The sequence below is a fragment of the Anolis sagrei genome, chromosome 4 (genome assembly GCF_037176765.1).
Source record: "Anolis sagrei isolate rAnoSag1 chromosome 4, rAnoSag1.mat, whole genome shotgun sequence".
Taxonomy (NCBI): Eukaryota; Metazoa; Chordata; class Lepidosauria; order Squamata; family Dactyloidae; genus Anolis; species Anolis sagrei.
The window spans coordinates 191569421-191594445 of NC_090024.1; the positions used below are offsets into that span (position 1 = coordinate 191569421).

Below are 25025 nucleotides of genomic sequence, written 5' to 3' on the forward strand. Positions count from 1 at the left end.
ACGACCTCATCAGACAGGGCTGAATTCCTCTCTTGTTTAGCCATGGAGCCCACTGGCTACTATCGCATGATGTACAGCTACTTCCGGTGAGGCTCCTTGGCTAAACTAAAGTGGAACGAGTGAATGCCACCACCGCAGCAACATGGGCGGCTTCCCATGTTGCATTAGCAACAATGGGGAGAAGCTGGACGGTGGACACTTCCCCTGTGGGATGGGGTTAAATTTTGAATCCATGGCGATTCTGGCAGACAATGTGATAAGGTAGTTTCTGTCCTTAGAGTTGAGTTTCTATAATAAAGCTGAGTTTCTTTCTCCATGCCATTGACATGTTTGCTCCTTAAATCAAGGTCTCTAACTGCTGTGTGAAAAGAGCTAGATTCTTAAAATGTTTGCAAGGAGATTAATGAGGAAGCCGGAAGCACTGACTAGGGCTTTCCAAAGGAATCCAGAAATTGGAACTGTACTTTACTAGATCTAGCATGTCCCTTTGATGTCTACCGGCAATCCATATAAAATGGTGTCTCAGAACCTTTCCTCAGTTTTTAGGATTTTAGGTATTAGTGTGAACAGTGATGAGAGAGGATTTAATTGAAAGGAAGGGTGTGTCTTTTCAAAGCCTTTCCTAAAATTCAGACTTTTATTCCTCTAGGAATTATGACTAGTTCCTTTCTGAGGTGTGTCTCCTGATGATTGCATTTCTACTTTGGCACTTAAGCATTGAAACACAAGCATAAAAATCAGCTACCAGTGCTTTCTCTAGAAAACACTGTGAAATCTAGGAGTTTCTGGAGCTGCCTGTTGTGACACTGACATTTGCTGTGTATAGGGTGTCTTGTGGCTTACAGAGAATGAACACGGCAATTAAATGTACATGTGCTGGGCAGAAACATCCTTAGAAGTACAGTCATAAGCTCTTTCAAGGTCTTAGGTTCTGGGTTCAGTTTCCTGCCTTTTCCTTATTAACATCACATGCTTCAAATTTAGTTTGTATACATGTCAAGGCATTCCATGCACTTATAGAAACAATTTTATTGATCAGTAATAATATCTACAGTTCATGCTTCTACATATTTCTTTTATATTATGAGCATGCACTTAAAATACAGACTTTGATGGCATTTCCAACATCTCAGAATCTGTAATATACTCAATTCTTGTTCTATGGGATGAGAGCTCCAAGAGAAAAGGTGAGTTACATTCTTGTAGCAGACTTTGGTGCTAAGTGCACAAAACGCAGCCCAGACACTTCTGCAGCCAAGGAAACAAGTCACAATGAATGCAATTAAAAACATGAAATGGTAGAATGGGATTCTGTTGGAAGAATGAAATTTGATTAGATTTGAATTGGATGGTATACCCAAGAGGGCACTTACAGAATGGAATAACCATAAAGCTCTCCGTTTTTCATGATATGCTTTTGAAATAATACCTTGCTGAATAATGGTGAGTTCTTGCCAGATACTTTAATGCTGACTGGGCTCACATTACATTTTATTACTGGCTGGGAATGTTATTTCAATAACAGAAGTATTCTTTATATGCACTGAAGCAGAATATGGAAAAAAATGTATTTTGCAAGCACTGATTAATAAACTGAACTGCACTATAGTAGGGGCCTGACAAACATCTTTCCAGTCAAGGCTGAAAGAGGTCAATAATATGCTGTGTATTCAAAGCCCCAAGCATGGTTCAAGACCATCATAAATGTACAAATCCATAAAAATTCCCTTTTGTCCTCTATTTTTTCTGCCCATACAGATGTGGTGTGAATATAATGGACCTGCATAGTTGTGAGGAACTGTTAATAGTAACTGATCCAGCAATTGCACTTTTTAATCTATCTAAAAGCAATAGTTTCAAAATCCTAAGTGGTAGCATTTTAAAAAACCTTTCTGCCACACAAAGTACTGACTGCACAAAACTGGAAGAAGTAAAATATAAGGCTGACATTAAAACATGGCTGTTGAACATTTAAAACAGTGTAAGAATAATGAAGTAATGGGGATATTGCTATCCCCAATACATTTATCAAGGCAAAATTGATAAATGTTTTTAATGAATGATATGATTTGGTAACGTCATGGTGGAATTCAATATACAGTATCACAATTATCTCATTATGTTATTATATGTGTTTGAATTATTGTGAGGCTTTTCAATTCTCGTTTGTTTGTGTGCTGTTATAATCAATACCAAAGAAAACTAATGAAAAAACAGAGAAACAAAATAGTAGGAAGCAGGCCCGTAGCCAGAATTTTGATTTGGGGGGGGGGGGCTGAAGCCCCCAAAGCCCCCCCCCCCCCGGCTACATGCCTGGTAGGAAGGTACAATTGAATCCGAATATGGCACCAGCGGAGCCATATTCAGGTTTGAAAACCATCTGAACAGCTGGCTCTTACCCTGTCAGTAATACATTCTCTAGCCATTGCTTTTCCAAACCCTTTCTAATTGCTCCATACTGTGTGGCCAAAAGTTTAATCTGTTTAGTCTTCTCTGTCCCCCTCCCCACAGGCTCCTTTTCCCTTGCAACCCTCCTACATGGAAAAACAAAGCCCAAAGGCACCAAACGTCTACAACTATCCATGTGGAATGAAAAAACAACAACAGGAACAAAAATGCTCTACACCACCCACCCAGAAGAAGAGACAAATATTGGCTAACAGTATCTTAGTGCAAGTTGTGATTGGGCTGTTTAAAGAGAAGGAACAGAGAAGATGAAATAAAGGTGGTCAAAAATTTTGGTTGCATATATGTGTCATCACCAGACTAGCTAATATGGGCAGCATCTGTTGTATCAAGTTATCAGTCTTTCCTATATTATACAATTGCAGAAGCCAAGTCAAATGAAGCAGCATTAACTAAAGAATGTAGGCCTCTGCCCCTGTGTGATCGCAGGAAGGATTTGGCCTTCTTTTGAGTGTTTAAGAAAACAAAGAAGAGAAATTGCTAAATTTCTATGACGCTGGCCCATCGCAAGCAGAGCGGGGCATCCGAGGGCACGTTATTCCGATGGATGTCATTCCCATCCAGCCTCAAGACTTGGAGTTTGGAAAAGTTCATGATGTCTACGATGGTGCAGAAACTGTTGATGGTGAATTCTGAAAAAAGAAAAAGAATGTGTTGTTTATCCTCTCTAAGCTCCATTCTTCTAAACAGAAGCAACTCAGGGAAATGACATTAACATTTAATTTGCAATGCAACTCAAGCAATTAGACAGTTTACATGGAACTAGAGTTATCTTGAAGCCGTAGACCCTCCAGCATTGGCCCCATCAGGTAATAGAAGAAGTCATAAATGTACAATTTAATGACAATTTGTTGGGAAGTCAGCAAATTGGCCTTTAACATCATCACTGTAAACGTGAAAATTAAGTATGGCCTGTATTATGTACGAAACTCTTGAGCTCTAGCTACAAAGATGGCACAGTAGAAAATGATGGAAGCTTGATATCTTTGATGATCTAATATTTAGGCCATTTTCACAAATAAGACAGAAGTCATTAAAGTAGACCTTCCAGATCCACAAATTTTGTGTGCATGGTTTGAATTTTTTAAAATATAAAAACAAAAAAAGATTGATTTTTCTATTTTATATAGGAGCACCACTTTAGTTTGCCATTATATATAATGGAACTTGAGAATCCATGGATTCGGGCATCCTGGAGCCAAACTCCAACAGATACCAAGAGCAAACTGTATCTGCATTGTTTATCAATCCCAGAAAGAATCCCAAACATTTAACATTAGGAACATTTTCTGTCCAAAGCTTTGAAGACAAAACTTGCAAAGCAGAATGAGACTGCTTTTGGGTTTGGGGAGTATGAGTGAGATGATCTGTTTGCTTCATAGGACAAACAACAGCTCCCACTAAAGGTCAAGAAAATATCCAAAGAGTTACCTGTTTGTTAACCATGTAAAATAATGCAATGGAAGGGTATTGTGGGTGTTTTTTTTTATGTGAGACTGGGGGCCATCAGAAATTCACAAGCCCCTTCTTGGCTGCTGGGGCCCTGGACCAATGTAGTAACTGAACATCTTAAAGGTTATCTTCATGTCACAATATTTCCCCACATTGAAGTCCACTCTTTGCTCTGTTTTAGACAGATAAATGGGGAAAGCATGGTTCCCCTTCCCAGAAAACATGAGGTCAGGAAACTTAGGATTTTTTCATAGCGTATTGTGGTATTATTTAACTTTAACTCTGAAACCCTGCTGTTTGTAGTTTAGAAAGACACAGTGTAGAATTATGGTGATATTATTTCACTTTAACTCTGACACCCTGCTGTTTATAGTTAAGAGAGGCACTAGAACTTTCTGGCTGAGAAGTCTAAATGTCTTTCACTAAACTGCAAAGCTCAGGATTCCATAGAAAGGAACCTGGGAAGTTAAAGTGGAATCATAGTGTTATAACTGTGTAATCTGAAAGGCTGTTAACTTCCTAGTAGTAGAAAGCCAACATGAATCTCCTTTCACAGATCACCAGAATAGCAAATAAAGCACTGCATCACAGCATCCTTCCACACATGCATTATAACCCAGATTAAACTGGGTTAAAGGGGGTTAGGAGGCTAAATGATGTTTAGCCAAAATGCAGGAGGAATTGAGTTAAAGGCTGGAAAACATGTGTTTAAATGCTGCTCTTTAAACCCGGTTCTTCCTGAGAAATACACATTTTTCCATTCCTGTGTATTCCTGCAGGCATGGAAAAATGTGTTTTCCTTCTCTTCCTCCTGTCTGGCCTCCCCCTTGCCCCCCATTTCCCTCTCAATTTACCAGAGGAAGCCTTGTGTGCAGGCCTGTGCCTTTGCCTCTCTTCATTCAACAGAAGATCCAACAGGGCCTTGGAGGAGAAATCCCCGCTCCTCTACCAAAAGCCCTCCTGCTTTTCAAAAGGAGGGAACAGAGGGACGGAGGGAAGGCTGGCAGTGCTCATGCCCACCCCAGTATCTGGACACTACCCCTGCAAAACCACAGCATTTAGGTAAGCTGTGTAGCCTCCATCCCAAGACGAAGTGGGATTTAAAATCCCAATTTCTCTTGGATTTGTTTGCCTGTCTGGAAGGGTCCTTAATGTAAATCTGTCTTCTAGTTGGGTCCAGGGTTAACTGTAAGAACAGAGTCTTATATATCACATGCCACCTGCACATGTGCCCCTGTGGAAGTTAAAAGATGTTCATCTTTTTACTTGCAATGCTATATGTCAAGCAAATTAAGGAGTCTAAGAGAACCATACAAACTATAGTAACATGTTCAATATGGACTGCATGAAGAACATAGGGAGAATCTTTAGAGGAGGAAGATGCCAGAACTGGCTTGGCATGGCTATGTGAGGGGGAGGGCAAAAAGAGGGTACTGTACCTCTGAATTAGAATTCTGCCATCCCAGCGAACCTCAAATGTCTAGCATTGCAGACATCATTCACACCTAGATCTCTTGTTCATATAACCATGTCAACTTGATCTGACCCCTTTCTCTGTCATTTTCATTGTCCAACTGAAGTTTTAAGTTACTGTAATGTTAGAAATCTAGTGACTGCAGTAAAATTTCAGTGGCAGAAGACAGTCAGAAGGGAGGCAGAACTTTCACTTTACACCCTAAGCTGTACACTGGTTCTTTTATCCTTTGTCCCCCTACCCACACTAAGTAACAACAGCAGTCTATTCTCACCAGGAATATACTCCCCAGTTCTAGGCTCCACAGTTCAAGAAGGATACTGACAAACTGGAACATGTACAGAGAGGGGAGTCCAACATGGTCAAAGGTCTGGAAGCCGAGCCCTATGAGGATCAGCATAAGCAGCAGGGCATGTTTAGTTTTGAGAAGAGAAAATTGAAAGAGGACATGATAGCCATGTTTGAATATTTGAAAGGATGTCACATTGAGGAGGGGGCAGGCTTGTTTTCTGTTGTGCTGGAGACTAGGAACAGGAGCATTCAAACTGCAGGAAAAGAGATTCCATCTAAACACTGGGAACAATATTTGGATGTGAAGAGCTGTTTGACAGTGGAATACATGTCCTGGAAATATAATAAAGCATCCTTCTCTGGAAGTTGCAAACAGAGGCTGGATGACCATCTGTCAGGAGTGCTTTGTATATTCATGTATGGCAAGGGTTGGACAAGATGACCCTTGTGTTTTCTTCCAACTCTGTGGTTCACGCAGATTCAAGGCAGCCATTCTAATACCTCCAGTGAACTCTGAAAAACCTCAAGGATTGTGAGAGATGTGGAACCAGGATGCCAAGGGTGTTTTGTGTCACTGCAGCAATCCCTTGAGCCGACAGAGGGCAACCAATATCCAGAACTTGCAGCACATTGAGAATTTTGTTCTAAGAGCAGCTGCTCTTGAACAGCTGCCTCTGGTTTAAAAACTAGGGAAGAAATTATGTGGGCATACAATGGCAATATTGTGGTGGGAAAAATCAGGAGTGTAATGGTCTTCTCCACACTGCCAAGGGAAGAAGCAGGCAGCTGAATGTGTAAGAGATCACCCACATGGTTGGTGTTGCTTGAAATATTTTTCTGTTGAAAGCAGAATGCAGAGTCAAGTCTGATACTTGAGGAAAAGGACAGGGGTTATAAAGCAAGCACGGGCAAACTTCGACCCTCCAGATGTTTTGGACTTCAACTCCCACAATTCTTATTTGGAATTCCTATTCCTATTGTGGGAGTTGAAGTCCAAAACACCTCGAGGGCTGAAGTTTGCCTGTTTATAAAGTATCAAACCATGATTTTATATGGAAACAATCTGCATTCCATGAGCATCCAACCTGATGTTTCCCAAAGAGAACCCCAAGCCTAGGTGATCTATTCCTGTTTGGTTGTTAAAGACATCCTGTCTTAAAACATGTGACTGTCTTTTGGTTAACATTTAGAAATGCTCTTGACTAAAGTCAGAGTGGTGTAGTAGTTTGAATGCTAGACTGCAAGACTGGAGACAAGATTTGAATCCCTGCACAGCCATGGAAATCCTTGGAAAAACATCTTGGCCTACTAGCTATCGCAACGTGTTATGGCAATACATTCAATACATTGAGTTAATGTGTTCAATTTTCTTCATCTGGACTCAACTTTAATGAAAGAAAAAGGAGATTGGGGCAAGGCATTCTTTCTAAACTTTCATTCCTCTAGTTTCTAGAAATGATGAAACAATTATGATATAATGATGTGATTTTGTCATGACGATAATGAAGATTTTTTACCATACTCCCTACCCCGAACTCAGAGCAATGTACAAAATTCAAATAAAATATGCCATTGTAGTAGGAAAACAAAGCTATAGTATTTGGATCAAGAGCAGTGGCTATAAACTTCATGTGCATTTCAAGACATAGTTGGGTAGCTAAATTTGATCTTCACCATCATGTCTTCACTAAAATAATGCCAAAATACCCTACTGGAACTATATATTTTTAAAAAAATGAACAGGGAGGGAAGCAAATGGTCCATAAGTGAGAGCAGAAGGTGATAGATGCTTCATTGAGCAACAGAGCTTGAAATACTTCTTTTTCAGACAACAATTTTTGCAATCCTCTAGCTAACCTGGCTGCTGGCCATTCTGCCTTGGGAATTTTGAGTGTTGTATATTTTTTTTTAAAAAAATGTCTCCAAACTCAGGTCAAGAATGACAGTTGTCTCAGAGGATGACAAATGCAGATTCTCTTTCAACAAATCTTGCTGACAAAACCTGATGATAAGTTCACCTTAGGATCAGCATCAGTTGGAAATGACTCTAAGATACACAATGGTAATTTGTCCCTAAATCCCTGTCCCCTCTCTTGGTGGCAGTCTCCTTACAGAAATGATTAAAGTTTGACTGTGAACATCTTCAAAAGAAAAAGACCTGGAGAAAGACAAATGAATATTCTTCATCTGGGATACGCCTCTGAAGAATAGAGTTATGCCTAGCAGATGAAGCCAACATTATCTTAAAAGCCAGCAGCTACCAATTCTGTATACAAAGCTAACTCGGCTACTGAGCCTTGCTGCTCTGCTGCATTCCTCATTTACTATGGAAAAAAAAGCAAAGCCTTCTGAAAAACTCGTTATAAAAACTTTAAAGGTCAGTGGCAAAGCTGCTTGAAAAACAAGTGAATAAATAAAAAAGAAACCCAGAAAGGTGGTTTAACTGCTTTGCTGTTATAAAGAGCCAGACAGGGATTTGGAGCAAAATGCTGAGATTCTCAGAATACTTGTCAGACTGTGCCTCTCTCCTGCATGGGGATAGAAGTGGCATCACTAATGGTGAATTGATAGTGGTGCAGAGACATTTGACTTCTCAATACAGTTGCATGCAGTCTCAACGGTGGTAAAGAATCACTTTGATTATCAGTGTTGAACAGGATTGCATAACAAATCTAATTTGACACCATTGAGTTTCTACAGGTATGCAGCAGAAATGTTAGTATTGTTAATATTCCAGCTTGGCAAAGCATGCAAACTTTTTCAGGCATGGTAAAAAGGTAAAGGTTTCCCCTTGACATTAAGTATAGTCATGTCTGACCCTGAGGGTGGAGCTCATCTCTATTTCTAAGCCAAAGAGCTGGCATTGCCCATAGATGCCTCCAAGGTTATGTGGCCAGCATGACCATGAGCAGTACCTATTGACCTACTCACATTTGCATGTTTTCAAACTGCTAGGTTGGAAGAATCTGGGGCTAACATCAGGAGATCACCCTGTTCCCGGATTCGACATGGTAGCCATGTTTAAATATTTGAAAAGGTGTCAAATTGAGGGGGAAGAGGGTAAGCTTTTCTGGACACATTTCAAATTGTTAATATCCTTCTTAAAATATGATGCCCAGAACAGGACACAGTATTCCAGATGAGGTCTGACCAAACAGAATAGAGTGGCACTATGGCTTCCCTTGATTTAGACACTCTAGTCCTCTTGATGCAGCCTAGAATTGCACTGGGATTTTTACCTGCAGCATCCCACTGTTAACTCATGTTCAGCTTGTGATCTACTAAGACATCTAAATCCCTTTTATATGTACTGTTTTCAGGCCATGTATCACTCATCCTATATCTATGCATTTGATTTTTGTTGCCTAACTATAGTAGGCTAGATTGCTCCCTAATGAAATAATTTTGTTAATTTTGGTCCAGCTCTCTAATCCATTCAGGTCATTTCAGATTGTGTTCCTATCTTCTGGGATACTAGCTATCCCTACCTATTTGGTGTAATAAAAGTTTGATAAGCTTGTCCTCTATTCCATTGTCTATATCAATGATAAAGATGTTGAAATAGCTTTAGGGCCAGGATAGAACCTTGTGTTGCCCCACTGGACACTTATCTCCAGGATGAGGAGAGCCATTGGTAAAAACAGCTTTAGATTCAGCCAGTCAACCAACTCCCAGCCCATCTAACAGTAGCTTCGTCTAGTGCATATTTTATTAGTTTCTTTGTGGGGATATCATAGGGGACCTTGTCAAAGGCTTTAATGAAATCAAAATATGCTACATTCGCAGCATTCCCTTCATCTATTCTTCATCTACCTAATGTGGCAACCCTATGAATTTGGGATTAAATCCCTTTGCAATCCTTGTATCAGAACACACCCACATAGCAATACTTTTGAAAAACTATACAATCAAGCTAACTGATTATGAACTTCCGATGGCATGGTCTGTCAACTACAAGGTTCTCTTTCTCTAACTTAGATCTTTCCATAGATGATAGAAATATGCCATCTGAAGATGATGGGAGATATAGTCCAATATGTCTGCTGGGCACAAGGTTAAGGAAGGCTATGTAATATTGACCAAACAGGATGTATTCGATATGGCAAGATAATTTTCAATTCAAACTAAAAATAAGAAACAATCTTGAGTGTTTTGTATTTATGTTTCTCTCTCTCACTGTGCCATTACTCTCTGAGTAACTGAGCACCACCTCTGTGTATATGTCACAATATGACTATTCACTGTATTTTGCTTGTTGTATGATTCCACACCCTGCTCAGATACTAATTTTTCCTTGAAACATGTTGTACCCACAATGGCTGGCACTAGGCAGTACAATAATATTATTGCAAAGTATAAAGAAAGTAGCAATAAGCTCCACCTAAAACAAAATTGCCATTTGGCAGTAAAAACATCCAATGTTCTTTCTTTAAGCATATTATGCAACATACATAGAGAGAAGAGAATACTGAGACAAATTCAGGTCATGTGTGATGAAGCAGTGCTCAAGGCAAGACTAGCTTTGGGACACTTCGTCTCAGCTGGAAGAGTAGACATTGCCCTGTGTTAACCATCCTCCTACACTCCCATGACTATTCCTTTCCCACAAAATTTAGATCACAACTCCCAGAATCACTCAATCAGCATGGCTTCTAGCAACAGAGCTGGCTATGGGATTTTGAGATGCATTGTCAAAAAAGTACAATTCCTTAGTAAATACACTCTCCAACCTAGCAATTCAAAAACATTCAAGTGTGAGTAGATCAATAGGTACCACTTTGGTGGGAAGGTAACAGCGCTCTATGCAATCATGCTGACCACATGACCAGACAACGGTGGCTCTTCGGCTTAGAAATGGAGATGAGCACCACACCTCAGAGTCGGGCTTGACTAGACTTAATGTCAAGGGGAGACATTTACTTTTTTACACTCTCCTTATCACATGCCTCCTTTTTATTCTTTTATTCTTATCTATCAATCATCCCTGTCCCTAGAAAAGGTCTCAATTGTAGAAAAAGCCACATGACTCTTCTTGCTTCACACCTTTAAGTTCTGCATATTATTTTAAAATGTGATTTGTTACATTATACTGTATCCCAAAAATGACGAGTTGCTGTTAAAGTTACACATAGAAATTAATGCTTTAGTACCCTATTTCCAAAGGTAACTGAATGCTTTCATTTCTTTAAAATCTTAGTGCTGCAAGCCATTGCCATGTGGTTTGGAGTACATACATGTCAATATAAAAATATCAATGGGGAGAGAGAGGAAATAAATACTACCACTAAAATTAATAAGCAGGTGGGGCAGAAATACCATTACAATCTTGAAAAAATGACTCAAAATGCAGTCCATTTCTGCAGAACCAGTTTCTCAAAGAGGAAGAATGTAGATGAATAGAGTGCTTGGAATAGGTTTTTAAATATATTTGTTTGCATCACTGTGGATTTTATTGAAAGCAACTAATTGCACAGAAAATGAAGAGCATCAATGTATTTCAAAAACAATTGCTTAAGATTTTTACTCAGAAGGAACAATGGGTAGTAAAACAATAGAAAAATCCAGTTTCTGCACATCTATTCAGAAGCAAAACACGCTGCTTTATTCAGAAGTTAGCATGGACAGCAAATTCTGAGAGAATCCATCTTCTCTATTTTGCATCTTCTCTTCTAGCAAGAAAACGTATTGCACATAGAAGGAATGTAAATCAGATGACTGACAGCAAGTTATAATAGTTATACTGCAGGATTAAAGCAATCTTGACTTAAGATAAGGGTGTGTAACTTAAGTATAACTATTATTGAAGACTGAATACATGGCCAGTTACCTATTTGTTATTGCAGTCATGACTACTAAGAAGTCACTTACAAGCTCTAAAACAATAACATTGGCTTTCAAAATAGCTAAAAGAGTCTAGTTTATAGGTGGGGAAAATATCCTGGGGCATGCAATACCCAAATATTATTTTTATAGCCTTTGGTCCCCTCCGGATTACCAGGACCCCCCCCCCCCCCATTGCTGTCAAAAAGGTATAATTTTTGTATCTTGAAAGCTCACTGTGAAAAGACCCTCTTCTTCACATTACAAAATGACACATACACTCACAGGATATTCTTTTCCAGTGCTACCCCATAAGAGCTTATTAGCCAGAATGATGTTGCTCACCATTTATTCTGTTCCCTTGGAGGTAGAGATTCTCCAGACTAGTACTGACTCGTGGTATCTTCTGAAGCCTGTTGTAAGAGAGATCCAATTCCAGGAGGCTGCTGGCATTGAAAGCATTTGGGGAAAGTCCTTCACTTGTCAGGCTATTATGAGACATCCGTACATAGAGCAATTTAGGAGATATCTTGAAGTAATCATCAGGAATGGTGTGTATGTGGTTATGCTCTAAATAGAGTTGCTCCAGGGAACTGGGAAGGCCATCAGGGACTCTCCTAAGTTGGTTATAGCTTAGGTCTGCAAGAATCAGAGACTTTAACCCCTTGAGGTTAGCTCCAATTTCATGGATCTGATTGTGGCTGAGATAGAGGGCAGTGAGGTTCTCCAAGCCTTCAAGAGCATTGGATGGAACCTTGGAAATCTGATTATAAGCCAGGTGAAGTTCTCGAAGTGACCGCGGGAGTGGAGTAGGCACTTTGGTCAGATTGTTATGGTCAAGGTACAATCTTTCTAGATTCTTGAGTTTAGCGAAGACCCTTTTGCCCATCTTTTCGCTGGTGATTTGGTTGTTATGTAATGCAAGCCACTCCAGGTTGGTAGCATTATCAAAAGCTCCCTCTTGGATAGCTGTAATTTGGTTGTTCTGGAAGTAAGCGTATTTCATCCTGGAAGGCACGAAAGGTAGATACCTGAGATTGCGAGCATCACAGTACAAGGCAGAAGAGAAGTTGGGAGGGCATTCACATTCCTGGGGGCATTCTCTGGATACAGGTGGTTCAGGGACAAGCTCACCGACAGAGGACTCAGCTGGTGCATAGGAGTAGGAAGAGTAGGGGGGAATCTCATCTTCATAATACGGTGAGTAGCTGTAGGATGAAGACTGGCTACGTAAATATTGTTGCAACCAGAAGATGTCGTCATACTGATCATCATACTGGCTCAAGCCCACTCTGCAGAGACCAGCGATAATAAGAACAGAAATCCAGTGCATTATGCCACAAACTTCACGGCAGCCTATAAAGGGACAACCAAAAAAGATTAAATTGAGAACACACAAATAAACAGCAATTGCAAATATACATTTAGGTTTATGTCAAGTATTTATGTTTTGCATGGATTTCCCAGCAGAGTCATTGATGTGATCAAAAGGGTAAAGTGGCAATGTTTTTTTTAATTTATTTGGTTCATTAATTTTCTGTCTTTGTTTCTGTAAGCCAGCAGTGGTATACATTTTTCTCTTCTTTCCCAATTTATCAACACAACTACTTAGGTAAGTCAGACTAAAGAGAAGGAGCAACACTGTCTAGTTTCATGGTGTAGTGGGAACATAAAATTTGATCACTCGGCCTTTCCTGTCATCCTGTAAGTATATGGGTGTTAGTCCTCTATGTTGAATGCTATGCTCATCCTTCCAAAAAGTCCAGGTCCGAAAATAGACTTAAGCCTTCTTCTCAATGTACTAACATAATACATGTCCATGTTTACTATCTTGCATACACGTTTACCATCTTGTACCTGAATTCTGATTCTGAGTTTGGAGATTTTTATTCAAACTATTCGTGAGGAAGGAAGAAAATGTATCATGAGTAGTCCAAGGAAGCATGAAAGGCCAAAGAATTTGGCTTCATTTCCTATAATCCCTCAACCAACATGGACACTGGCTCTATTGGGTCAGGGATTTGTGGAGTTGTTATTTGTTATTCCCACCTGATGTGGGTCCAATGAAACAATGGGAACTGGGTAAAGTCAACTGCTATGAAGATTCAATTGAATCAATGAATTACTCTGGGCAGCGTAAAAATAAAATATGTACATGACCTTAACATCCCTTAGGTTCACATTACATATGATGAAAAAAACCTGTTATCCTCAGTATGTACCAATTATATAAAAATAGGGTCAGGAATTCTGAAGCACTCCAAAAATTCCTGGGCCACATCCACCAGTATTTGGCACCACTGACTATGTTAATTAGGCCCACTGGAAACTGCAGAGGTCTCTCTTTGAAACAAAAGTTGGCTGTATGAGGTTATGTTCCTGTAGATCTATTTTGGCCTCAAGGATAGACCACTCTCACTGCTGTAGTCATAAGTAGCAACTTCCCTTTGTCCTTGCAAAATGCCTCCGAGTTGGGGCAATTTTCAGTAAAGGAATGGGAGAGGTAGGAATACTACTTATTGCTTAGCATCTACTAGATTTAGCTAACTTTGCAATCTTAGACTCGGTGTCCAGCAAAAACGAGTGCTGAATGTTTCCATTTGGCTCTGCCCATTTTCCTTCCAACATTTGCAAAGTTACTTACATTCAGGTTGCTGTCCAATGGACACCAATCTCATGTAATGAGCTTTTGAAAGTCTACTTAACTATCTTTATGGAGTCATTCCTTTAATACAGGAGTGGGGAAGGGCTGGATTTGTGGGTTCTTCTCCATTGGTTCTTAGAGAGATGCACCCCAAATTCACCCCACCCTATCTCTTTTTTGTAAAATAAACATTGCAGGAAAGGAGGGAGGGAAAAGGGAAACAATTTGGGGGGCAGTTGCAAGAGGTTCTGAGGATTCTCAAAAACAGCCTTCGGATACATAGTTTGTTATTCCCGCCCTATTAAAATGTCTCCTGTCTACAGGATTGTTAAATTCTGCAGAGTCAAATGCCTTTAATTTGTCTTTTAAGAACTATGCAACAACATATTTACTTATCAATAAATATGTAACAGTGTCAGCAACTATAACAGCATGTTATTTGATTGTTTACTTGATGCAGATCCCGTCTCATCAAGATGATTTTTTTGAGTTACCAACACAAATAACAAAGTAGAAACATTGGCATACAAAAGACAACAGTAGCCACAGGGTGTTGTAAAAAGCAGAATTAATGTACAGAAACTGAATACTTCAGAATCCACAAACCACATTAAAAAAGCTAGACAAATAAAACTGTTGACATGTATAAAATGCAGGTGCAAGGCATAATGATCTTACAGAGGTCATTACAAATAAATAACAAAATTTGGGAAAGTTGTTTACAGGCCTGTACTACACTGTCATAAAATCCAAGTTATTTGCTTTGATAATCTTGATTATATGGCATTGTAGAAGGGTCCTCAAAATTCCCCAGCCAATATAGCAAACAGCCATTGAGAATCTGATTTCACAAAAATAACCCTTCCAAACTGAGACAGATCATCCAGTTGCGAATCATCTCCCTCCTCCCTCCATCAGCAGGATTTCTAGGAAGGCTGTACTGATGACCTGTCATACTGGGTAAGAATTGATAGTTTTCAGTATTTATATTATTAAGCACACTATGCAGTATTTTATCAAGGACTTTAGCACTAAAAATGCTTTCATGATGCCGTGAAAATCTCTCTGTCTGTCATCCAGAAGAAGCAGTAATTGCATTCTGTGTGGCTGTTGTGACTGATTATTTAGTCTGATTAGCAAATATGTGAAGTGCCAGTCAAAATTAAGGCACGTGGCCAACAGCTTGCGATGTGCCATACACCACCAGCAAGACTTTTTAAAATAGTTCACATACTTGGTAAGATCAAAGTTGCTTTGTGAATAATGTTCAAATGGGAAAATAATTGGTAAACCTGTATTCCATACATATTTTTTTCTGTAATAGTTTGAGAGCTGCACTAGATTCAAATTCCTGCTCAGCCATGGAAACCCCTTTGAAGAACTTGGGTAAATCCATCTCCTTCAAGTTTTGAAGAAGACATTGTGATTCTCCTATAGAGAAACCTTGTTAAGAAAATACTATGAAAGAGTTGTCATATGTGAAAGTCAACTTGAAGGCACCTTGAAAACAACAAAAATCACCGCAGTGGAGACATATATGCACTTGCGACAATACAGGACAGGATCAAAACCCATTACACCTCTAATGAGAGCTTGAGAAAGCTACTTTTCTGAAACACAGCCTTCTCTCCCGAATCCCCCAGTGGACTCTTCTCTGGAATTATGAGGAGAAGATGATGTAAGCTATGTGAAATTAAATGTCAGCATGAAAACATATTAAAAGGAAAAGGCCACAACATCATAAGGGCAACATAAAACTTTTATCACTTATCTGAAAATGTGGAGGAAACAAAACATAATTTGTCCAAGGCTGGAAGCACAAACATTTAAGTGGTCAGGTGAGTGGGATTTCTTCCATGGTGGTGAGGAATTCGACAGTACAGAACTCTGCTAAAGGAGATAGAATCTTAATTGAATCACTTTCCATCATTCCCAGAAAAGGGGCAAACATCCCAAGAATCGTCTCCTAATCTAGGAAGCATCAATAAAGAGATTTTGGTTCTTAAGTGTTCTGTTTTTCATTTTGGTTGTTACGTGGCCTAATCCTTGGTATAATATTACTGTGAGGCAAGAGTAGGCAAATCCAGTGGATTACGCAAAGCATCAACATTCTCCCCCTGAAACACTTCACATGCCACTCAGATTGGCAGAGAACAAAAACAAAACAAAACCTACAGAAATCTACTTCTGGTTTTGAGAAAAATCTAATTTTTAAACAGTAATTGTCATGTTTTTGGATGAAAAGTTGAAAATCTGTTGAATGCTCTTCTTTTTTGTGGTGTAGGGACCTATCCCTAATTTTTCCATGTCATTTCTGCTTCTGGTAGCAAATTTTTTGTTAAAGAAAAGATGTCCAGAAACACATTTACTTTGTTAACTGAGGTATTACTAGTAGTCTGTGGAATCAAAGGTCATGCTTTCTGTAAGCCCCTCCTGTTACATGTTAACATCTGTCAGAGTATTTATAACCTGAATGAGCATTCCATACAATGAAATTCCTTTAGTGCTAGCTAGTGGTTTCCATATCAGTAGGATAGTTAATCTATTCTGGATTTTAGTCAGAACTTTAAAGGAGCGATCCACTCTGCTCAACCCTTTCTCCAAAATACATTAGGTACTTCTAGATAACACCTCTAAAGTTCAGACTTAACATTCAAGCTATGTTTAGTTCCAAAGTGGAAAAAAATGTTCCATGTCTGGAGCTGCTAACTTTGCATAATCCAAGAATATTCTGCAGAACTTTACAAATTCCACACGTCCATAATGCTCCTTGTTTTGGCAGATGCTCCTGTAGGGACTGGTTGCTAGAGAGCTGTGTGTTTATAGGTGCTTTGACTGCAAAATTCTGGCACGGGAGACAAAGAAGATACAGTACTCTCGCGTCTGTGGTCCTTACTTCAGCCAATGTGCTGGATTTCTGATGCAGCACTCTTGCTGGAAGAAAGATAGATGGAAGCTCCAGTGACTGGAACTAGGCTTCTTCAGAAATTTGACCACTTTTATTTATTTATTTATTATTTACTACATTTATATCCTCCCCTTCTCATCCCCGCAGGGGGATTCAGAGCAGTTCACAAAAGTGTCAAATCCAATCCAATTTTATGAGTCAAATCCAATTTTATGAAGACCTTCTAGAATTCCCCACTCAGACAGAGTCTGAGGGTTGTCATACAAAAAGTAATTTTCCCAAATTCCAACTTTGCATTTCAGTGATAGGTTCAAATTTCTTCCTCTCGGCAGTTCTAAACCTGCACTACACTCTGAAATACCTTGAGAGTTGCACCTGCCTGTATTTGGATTTTTAAAAAGAGCCAAATGACACATTTCATACATTGGTTCATGTCCCAAGAAATCCCACTCTACACTTCAAGAAAAAAGAGGGGGGAAACCCAAAGTTCAAGGATTAATTGAGGCATGACTGGATACAGGTGCGAGAATGGGAAAAGGGACTTTCCCACCCTGGTGCAGCGGGCAGGGAGGGGGAGATTTGCCTCCTCTCCTGAAAGGAAGACCAAAGTGGTTCTGGCTGGAACCACCCAGAAGGGGGCAGAGCCGGGCTAACAGCCTTGGCCCACCTCCTTCTTCATTTGACCCACCACACCCACCCATTAACAATATAATTATGGTTGCCACAAGGGACCAGGTAGGAATTTTCCCCTCCTATGTTGTAGGAGGGTTTTTCACCTACCCCATACTGTTCTCAAAGGCAAATTGGGATGGTGTGTTTTAAATAGGCTTTAACAGAAAACAGCTAGGGAAATCCAAATTTTGGTGTACATCCAAAGCACCCCCTCAGGGGTGAAGGCCATTAACCAGAACACTCACCTGGGGGTTATTTTGACCAGGTGAGGTGAAACAAAATGGCCTAGGAATGGGAAAGTCTGGCCTCAACAACTTTGAAAGAGACTTCTCCGACACATTTTCCTTAGAAGTTGCCTAGGTTAGGTCACCAGGGGAGCCAGGTGTTTTGCCCGAACTAGCCAAGGGGTAGGCTGGGCAGGGATGCTAACTCGGCTTGGCCACACCAAGTTCAGGGCACACATAGAGTTAGAGTTAGTCACAAAGTTAAATAGGTAACAATTAATAAAAGTTGCCCATATTTTAACCCAATAAACTGTTCTATGGTCTCCTTATTTCGGAAGTCAGAAGGCAAAAGAATAGCCTGACAACTACTGAGACTATTAGCTTTCTGGAGGAGACTAGGGTTCTATATTTAACAACAACAACAACAAGGCTTCAAAGGTCAAAACCAATGCTTTTCACTTTGCTCAGAAACTAATTGACAACTTATGGAGTGACTGCAGTATACATGTAGCAGGCTCATGTTCCTATAGCTAACCTAGCTACCATGTTTTGAACTAAAAAGCATTGGAGATAGTGTGTAATACTAAGGGTGCTTCCAGACATAACTGAAATCCATGTGGAAACAGGTTAAAATATTCTTCTTTGTGCAGGCTTTAGTCCCCACCCCCAGCCATGAAGCCATGAAGCCTCTCCTCACATTGTCCTGAGTGGAAGAAATGACACCTGAGGAGATGGGAGGAGTGAGGAGGAACCCCCCCCCCCCCCGGCCATCATTTCCTTCATTCAGGACAATGTAAGAAGAGGCTCTTTTTTAGTAGGGGACCCTTTTTAGTAAGTTTTAGGGGAAATATTGGAGCTTGGGGGGAGGCAGTGGGTGCCATCCTTCTCCTCTGGGCTTTTCAAGGCCCAAAGAAGAAGGATGGCCATGGAGATTCACCTCTGGCACTGCAGAAGCAGTCCCGATAGTCAGTCTCCACAGGCCCAGTACCTCCACAAACCCGGGCCTTTCAGTAAGCCCCGGATTTGCTGAGATGTTTAATTAATGCAGAGTAAACTGGGAAACCCTGGTTTAATCCACATTAGTTAATTTTTACTGGAGGCGTCATTTGGATGCCTCTGATAAAAGTGTCACATATCCCGCATTTTGGGCCTGTTGAGATTAAGCACTAAAAAAGTTGATCAAAACAAAAGTGAAACATAAGGATGAAACATTATCCACAAAATATCTAGATGTGTAGAATTTTCCGTTACGTACAATAGAATCTTGCTTTCTCCTCTTTTTGCCTCAGCACAATAACATAGTGGTATCATTTGTTGTTGACTGCAATCAAGTTGACTTTGACTTATGGTGACTGCATGAATAATCTCCAGTACACCCTATCATCAATAGCTCTGCTCAAGTTTCCAAATTTAGGGTTTTAATTTAGTCTCTCAATTTGGAATGAGGTCTTTCACTTTTCCTACTACCTCACCAAAGCATGATTGTCCTTTCTAGTGTGTCATGTTTTCTCATGATATGGTATGACAGTCTCAGCTTAGTTATTTTGGCTTCTGCAGGGAGTTCAAGCTTGACTTGTTCTGGGATCTATACATATTTTTTCATATTAAGTAGATACAGTGCTTTGAATCTACTATAACTTCTGTGACTACATCCTGTGGTGTCTGTGGTTTGTTGAGGCACTAGGGTTCTGGCCGAGAGTTCTCAATCGGCCTATCTAACCTGCCAATCTCAGGATTCCATAGCATGTTGCCATGCCAGGTAAAGTAGAATTATAGTACTGTAACTATGTAAATGTGAAATGGCCATAGGACATTAAAGGAAATGGGAGATTTTCCCAGACCTTTGGTATTTTCATCCGCCTTGTCCAGCTTTCTTTTTGGTGAAACAATGTAAGTGTCTGCTGGTTCGTGGGAGGTGGGTAGGGGAATGAAGAAAGAGCTATGCTGTGTCCTGTAGCAATGAGTCTTGAATCCTTAGATGCAGAGCTCTGGGAGCAGAGGGATAGCCTTTTCAAGTGCAAAAACATAGGCACCTCACAAGGACTACACAACAGCAGTGCAATAAAGTTTTATTACTTGTCACTATAGCATCACAAGTCCTTCCAAGATATTGCTGAAATTACAGTAGATGCACTTGATAAAGAAAAGAATATTTTCCATTGACACACACACACACACAATAAGTGTTACTAAGACACATGACACTTGACTCTTATGACATTTTTCAATGAAAGCCATATAGCTATTCTATGCACACACATGCATAGCTTGAGCTTAAAAAACTACATGTCACAGAAATTCCTGGGAAGATTTTGTTAACAGTAGTCCAAGAGGATCCAGCAATTATATTTGAAATATTACACTGTGTGTTTAGACATGATGCGCTGAGGTTTGGCATGGATAAAATGCAATTCTTCACAAACTTCTAGTGTCTCTGTGCCTAAAAAAATAAAACATTCCCTCTGTTGCATGGAAAATGGGTTTATGCCACTTCTGCCCACATTTAAAAAAACATACAAAGGTAACCTTGTTGGCCATACAAAAAATCTGAAATCCATGCCCACATTTTCATGTCTGCAGAACCTCTTCATTAGGTTAGGTGAGAAAAGCTACATGACTGCCCCCTGGGTCTATTGTGGACTAATCCAGTCAACAAACTTCTCTTTCCTCAAGGTTGCACACATTTTCAGAGTTATAAGGAATGCCAAATGCCCTCCAACATTTTACAGATGAAAACTGGAACACACGTGGCAAACCAATAAGAAGGAAAAAATATTAGCAAGGGACAAACACAATCACAAGAGGCTGCCTACTGGAGCCTACTGGAAAGGACAGGTTTCTGTTTTCTTCTCCTCCAACTGTTGAGTTAAGGGCAAACTGTTTTTGGCCCTTCAACTCAATTTGAAACAATTGAAGGAAGTTGAGGACAAAGAGGGAAAGTAGGAAGAGGAGGACAACTTTGGCATTTTAAAAGCAGCAGAAAGAGTGCTATTAATAATTTAAATAAACCATCATCTAGTAACTGGGTTGTGTTTAAAGAAAGAAATCTCATCTTTAAGTACTATGAAATCACTTTGTTTGACTGCAGGACCCTGTTACTAAAGCTACATCGTGTTTTTGGTGACATATCCTCCCACATGCCATCCTAAGACTGTAAAGAGGGGACAGCAGGGGAAATCCCAGAATCATTGTTCATTGCTCATGTTGGCAGGTCTTTGGGGAGTTGGAGGTCAGCTGTGACCAGCAGTGCTGCAGAATTTGAAGAGGCACGAATGGAGGGTGAAAGAGAGAAATGTGCCAAGAGGAAGGCACGCCAAGCCAACCCCGACCAAGACCGCCTTCCACCTGGAAACCAATGCCCTCACTGCAGGAGAAGATGCAGATCAAGAATAGGGCTCCACAGTCACCTACGGATCCACAAGAATACTGATCCTGGAAGACTATCCTACTCGGCCAATGAGGGATTGCCTAAGTAAGTAAGGGGAGTTGAAATAAAAATATGCAAAATATTTGGGGGACTAAAGGTTGAGAACCATTGATTTAGCCTGAAGCATTCTGGGCAATCTGAAAACTTGCACATGATCTTGAGACATTATGGTTAACCTAGCAGGCACCAGATCTGTCTGATCTTAGAAGCTAAGCATGTTCAGTCTGGCTTAGTATCTGGATGTCAAACTGTCAATGAATACCAGGTGCTACAGGCTATATTTTAGAGGCAAAACTACCTATGAGTATTTTTCCCATAACTTGACAGGCGATTTAAAGCAGAAAAACACAACAGGATTTTTTGGGGGGTGAGGGAAAACTTTGGTTTTTAACTTTGAGAATGCCATGTTTAACCATTCAGCAACAGTATCTCAGACTATGGGAATGTCAAGGGTTTCTTTTTCAATATGTGGTTCTTTGGCAAGTGGGTGAGAATTTGCTGTCTAAGATTTTTATGTTAACCCAAAACAGGTTAAATGTATATTTTATAATGTTACAATAAATGTTTCTGTTAAACATTATGGATAATGAATAAGACAATAAATATGAATAACTTTTTCAATATATGACAACAGCAGCAAGAATATTGTTTGATCAAACTTGGAAACAGACAGAAGCACCAACAATTGAAGAGTGGATTGCTGAAATTGCTAAGTTAGCTCATGTCAATTAATGTGGGTGCGAAAGAATAAGCCAATTGAAGACTGGGAGCCCTTCCACACAGCCATATAACTCAGAATATCAAGACAGAAAATCCCACAATATCTGCTTTGAACTGGGTTGTCTCAGTCCACACTGCCACATATTCCAGTTCAAAGCAGAAAATTATTTATTTATATATTTCATGCATTTCTACCCCACCCTTCTCCCCGCTAAGGGGGACTCAGGGTGGCCTCACACAAGTATCATATGATGCTATCAGCATATAAACAATCAAAAATTACATTTAAAACATTAAAAATAATTAAAACACATTATACAATTCATTAAACAATAAATTAAACATGACAATTAAAACTAATTTTGTTCAGCTGTATGGAAAGGCTCGGAATGTTTGAAACTGTTTATGGACTTTTGGGGCAATATGAAATTTTACAATATAATAATATGTGTTTATGGTTATTAGTAATTATAGAATTATTTAGTTGGATCTGAAATGAATAATATATGTTTCTTTTTTCTTTTTTCTTTTCACTGCAGAGGGATTACCATCTTTTAGTTACATGTTTCTTCCTCTTTTTTCTTTTCTTTTCTCTTACTTTTGCTTGTTCTTTTTCTGAATATATATTACTTCGTTATTTAGTTTGTTAGTGTTAACAATTCATTAATCAATGGTCAATAAAAAAGCAATTGTACCCTTGACTGGAGATCAAGAGTACAATTATCTGAAGATGAGAGTCATTTCTCTATCACATCATTTCAAGCTTCTAAGTTAAGCTGCCCAGTTAGGCTCCTATTGGCTTAAAAACAACCCAATACATCACTCAAATGTATTTCTAGTCCTGTTAAAATTTAAATTTCCTAGTTTTCCTTTACATCTGTTGTAATGAGCATCTATGTTTCTACTGTGGATGGAGACAGATCTAGGTAACAGATGGATTTGACAGTTTAAAAATGGAGGACTAACTATTGTGTCTTCTTCACCACCGAGACAGTCCTCGGTTGAAACATGAAAAGATCACAGCACTTGGTTGGTAGAGTATTGTTTGATAGTCAGCTCCACAGTCTTCTCCCATATTCTATAGAAAGACTAAGGGCAGACTCTATGGCTTTAGCATCAGACAGATTTTTACACAAACACCCCACACACTTTATTTACAAATTATCTGATGAACTTAAACCATATATCTCTACAATTCTACTTCTGGACATCTATCCTGTTTATAATAGCTTTTTTCCACCACTGTTCTTGAATGGTTTCATTGCCTGGCGAGATCTCTTTAGCCACATTTATAGAAGATTCTTTAGCATCTGTTATGCACTTGCTACATGTCCTTCTGCAGTCTTAAACATTCTGAATATGGATCTTATCAGACTCCTTAAAGTCATCTATTTGATTTCTTCAGATTATCCTTGATCCCTCATCTAGGTCTCTGCAGTTTTGGTGTTTCCATAGTGCCTTTACATGCTTCTCATATTCCACCAGTTTTCAGCTCTTAATTCCTCCTTATGCTTTAGGCACTATTTGTTGTTGATAACCTGATGCATATCAGTACACAATAACAAAGTAGCTAGGTACACAATGTCCTGGGCATGGAGAGGAAAGAGGCTGAGCAAAGAGGTCTGGCAAGGTTGGCGTGTGTCTCATCTCGCCCATTCTTGCCAAGAATTTCACAAATTATGGTAGTGGAGAAGCCATTATTAATGAGGTCAAAATGTTTTCCTCCCCCAGTAACCAAAACAGGTCTACCCTTTTGCAACCCATGCCATGTTATTCACGTATCAAGACCCTACGGTAGTCCATGTGCTCTTTGGCAAGTGCAAGTCTAGGAGGCAACAAACTTTTGTCATGTGTATGCCAAGGGCTGCTGAAACATCCATTTACAAAATAGGCAATTCAGAAATCAACTCACCTAGACCGAGAAGAGACACCTTTTTCCAGAGCTTCAGGATTTGCCTGTGTGATCTTCCTAGGTACTAAAGAGCATGTGTGTGGAAGTTTCAATTTGCCAAAATTGGTGCCCGCCCAGACTTCTGATCAAATATTGTGCTGGAAGGCCATGGGGTTTGCTGGGATTTTTTTTGGAATGACCTGCAAGCAGCAGGCAGTTTGCAAACTAGAGTGAAGAGATCTTAAAGCTGCTTGGCGTTATAAATAACTAGAGATTTCTCTCTCTCTCCCTCTCTCTCCTTGCAGAGGGCTTGGCAGTTTTTTTAAGGCTTTCTGTTTAACAAGTTAGTGGAACCCTGGTTGTTGTTTTTAACAGACTCCTGTTAAAGCTGCCTGCATTTCCCATCAGGAAGCAGCAATGAGACTGGAATGAATCTAGAATTTTTGGGGACTCGGGCTGAAATGTTGAAAATAATTGTGTTGTTTAGATCTGAAGGATCTATTTACCTTTACTGAGAGAAAAGTGATGAACCCTGCAGGTGGATCCAATTTTGCACCTGAATATAGTATTTGTGACAACATTCCTCGAGAAATTGCTTGTCCCTAGAGACTGCAAAGTTCAAGGACCCATTAATCACATATAATCTCTCTCTTATTGGTATTGTTGACCCAAAGTTCTGATCTTTTGGATTTATGGTACTGTACTTTAACAATCTCCCCTTATGTTGGCTATTACTATTCCAGTCTCCATCCAGATGTCCCATAATAAACTCTGTGTTAGCAGAGGCTGGGTAGAAATCAGATTTGAATACTTCAAAACTTCTGCAGATTGTGAACTTTTTCTTCCTACCACCGTCCAGAATTAAATAAATAACTATTAGGAGACAATTAGAATGAAAAACTAATAAAGAATTAGAATTCATAAAGGTGGCATTTTTAACTTTCTCTAAGTACTTTTTACATATTCACTAAAAATGCCCTCTACCTGGTGATACAGCTTTTATTTAGTATTCATGTTTTGATGTTCCGATATACCT

General features: G+C 39.6%; 1 protein-coding gene and 1 long non-coding RNA gene across 3 annotated transcripts in view; one reads left to right on the forward strand and one right to left on the reverse strand.

Annotated features, from left to right (window-relative positions):
* LOC132773659 (uncharacterized) overlaps nucleotides 1-2601 on the forward strand; it is a 39327-nt gene extending 36726 nt beyond the window's left edge. For both annotated transcript variants that reach the window (XR_009631335.2, XR_009631336.2), the window contains exon 3: nucleotides 2512-2601. This is a non-coding gene — a long non-coding RNA (uncharacterized lncRNA). The remainder of the gene's footprint in view (nucleotides 1-2511) is intronic.
* Nucleotides 1010-24255, reverse strand: FMOD (fibromodulin). The gene is made up of 3 exons (XM_060773034.2): nucleotides 24011-24255; nucleotides 11849-12859; nucleotides 1010-3098 (listed from the first exon to the last, which is right to left on the reverse strand). The coding sequence occupies exons 2-3, from the start codon at nucleotides 12834-12836 to the stop codon at nucleotides 2947-2949; spliced, it is 1140 nt and encodes a 379-aa protein (XP_060629017.2). The 5' UTR covers nucleotides 12837-12859; nucleotides 24011-24255; the 3' UTR covers nucleotides 1010-2946.
* Nucleotides 24256-25025: the final 770 nt, after the last annotated feature.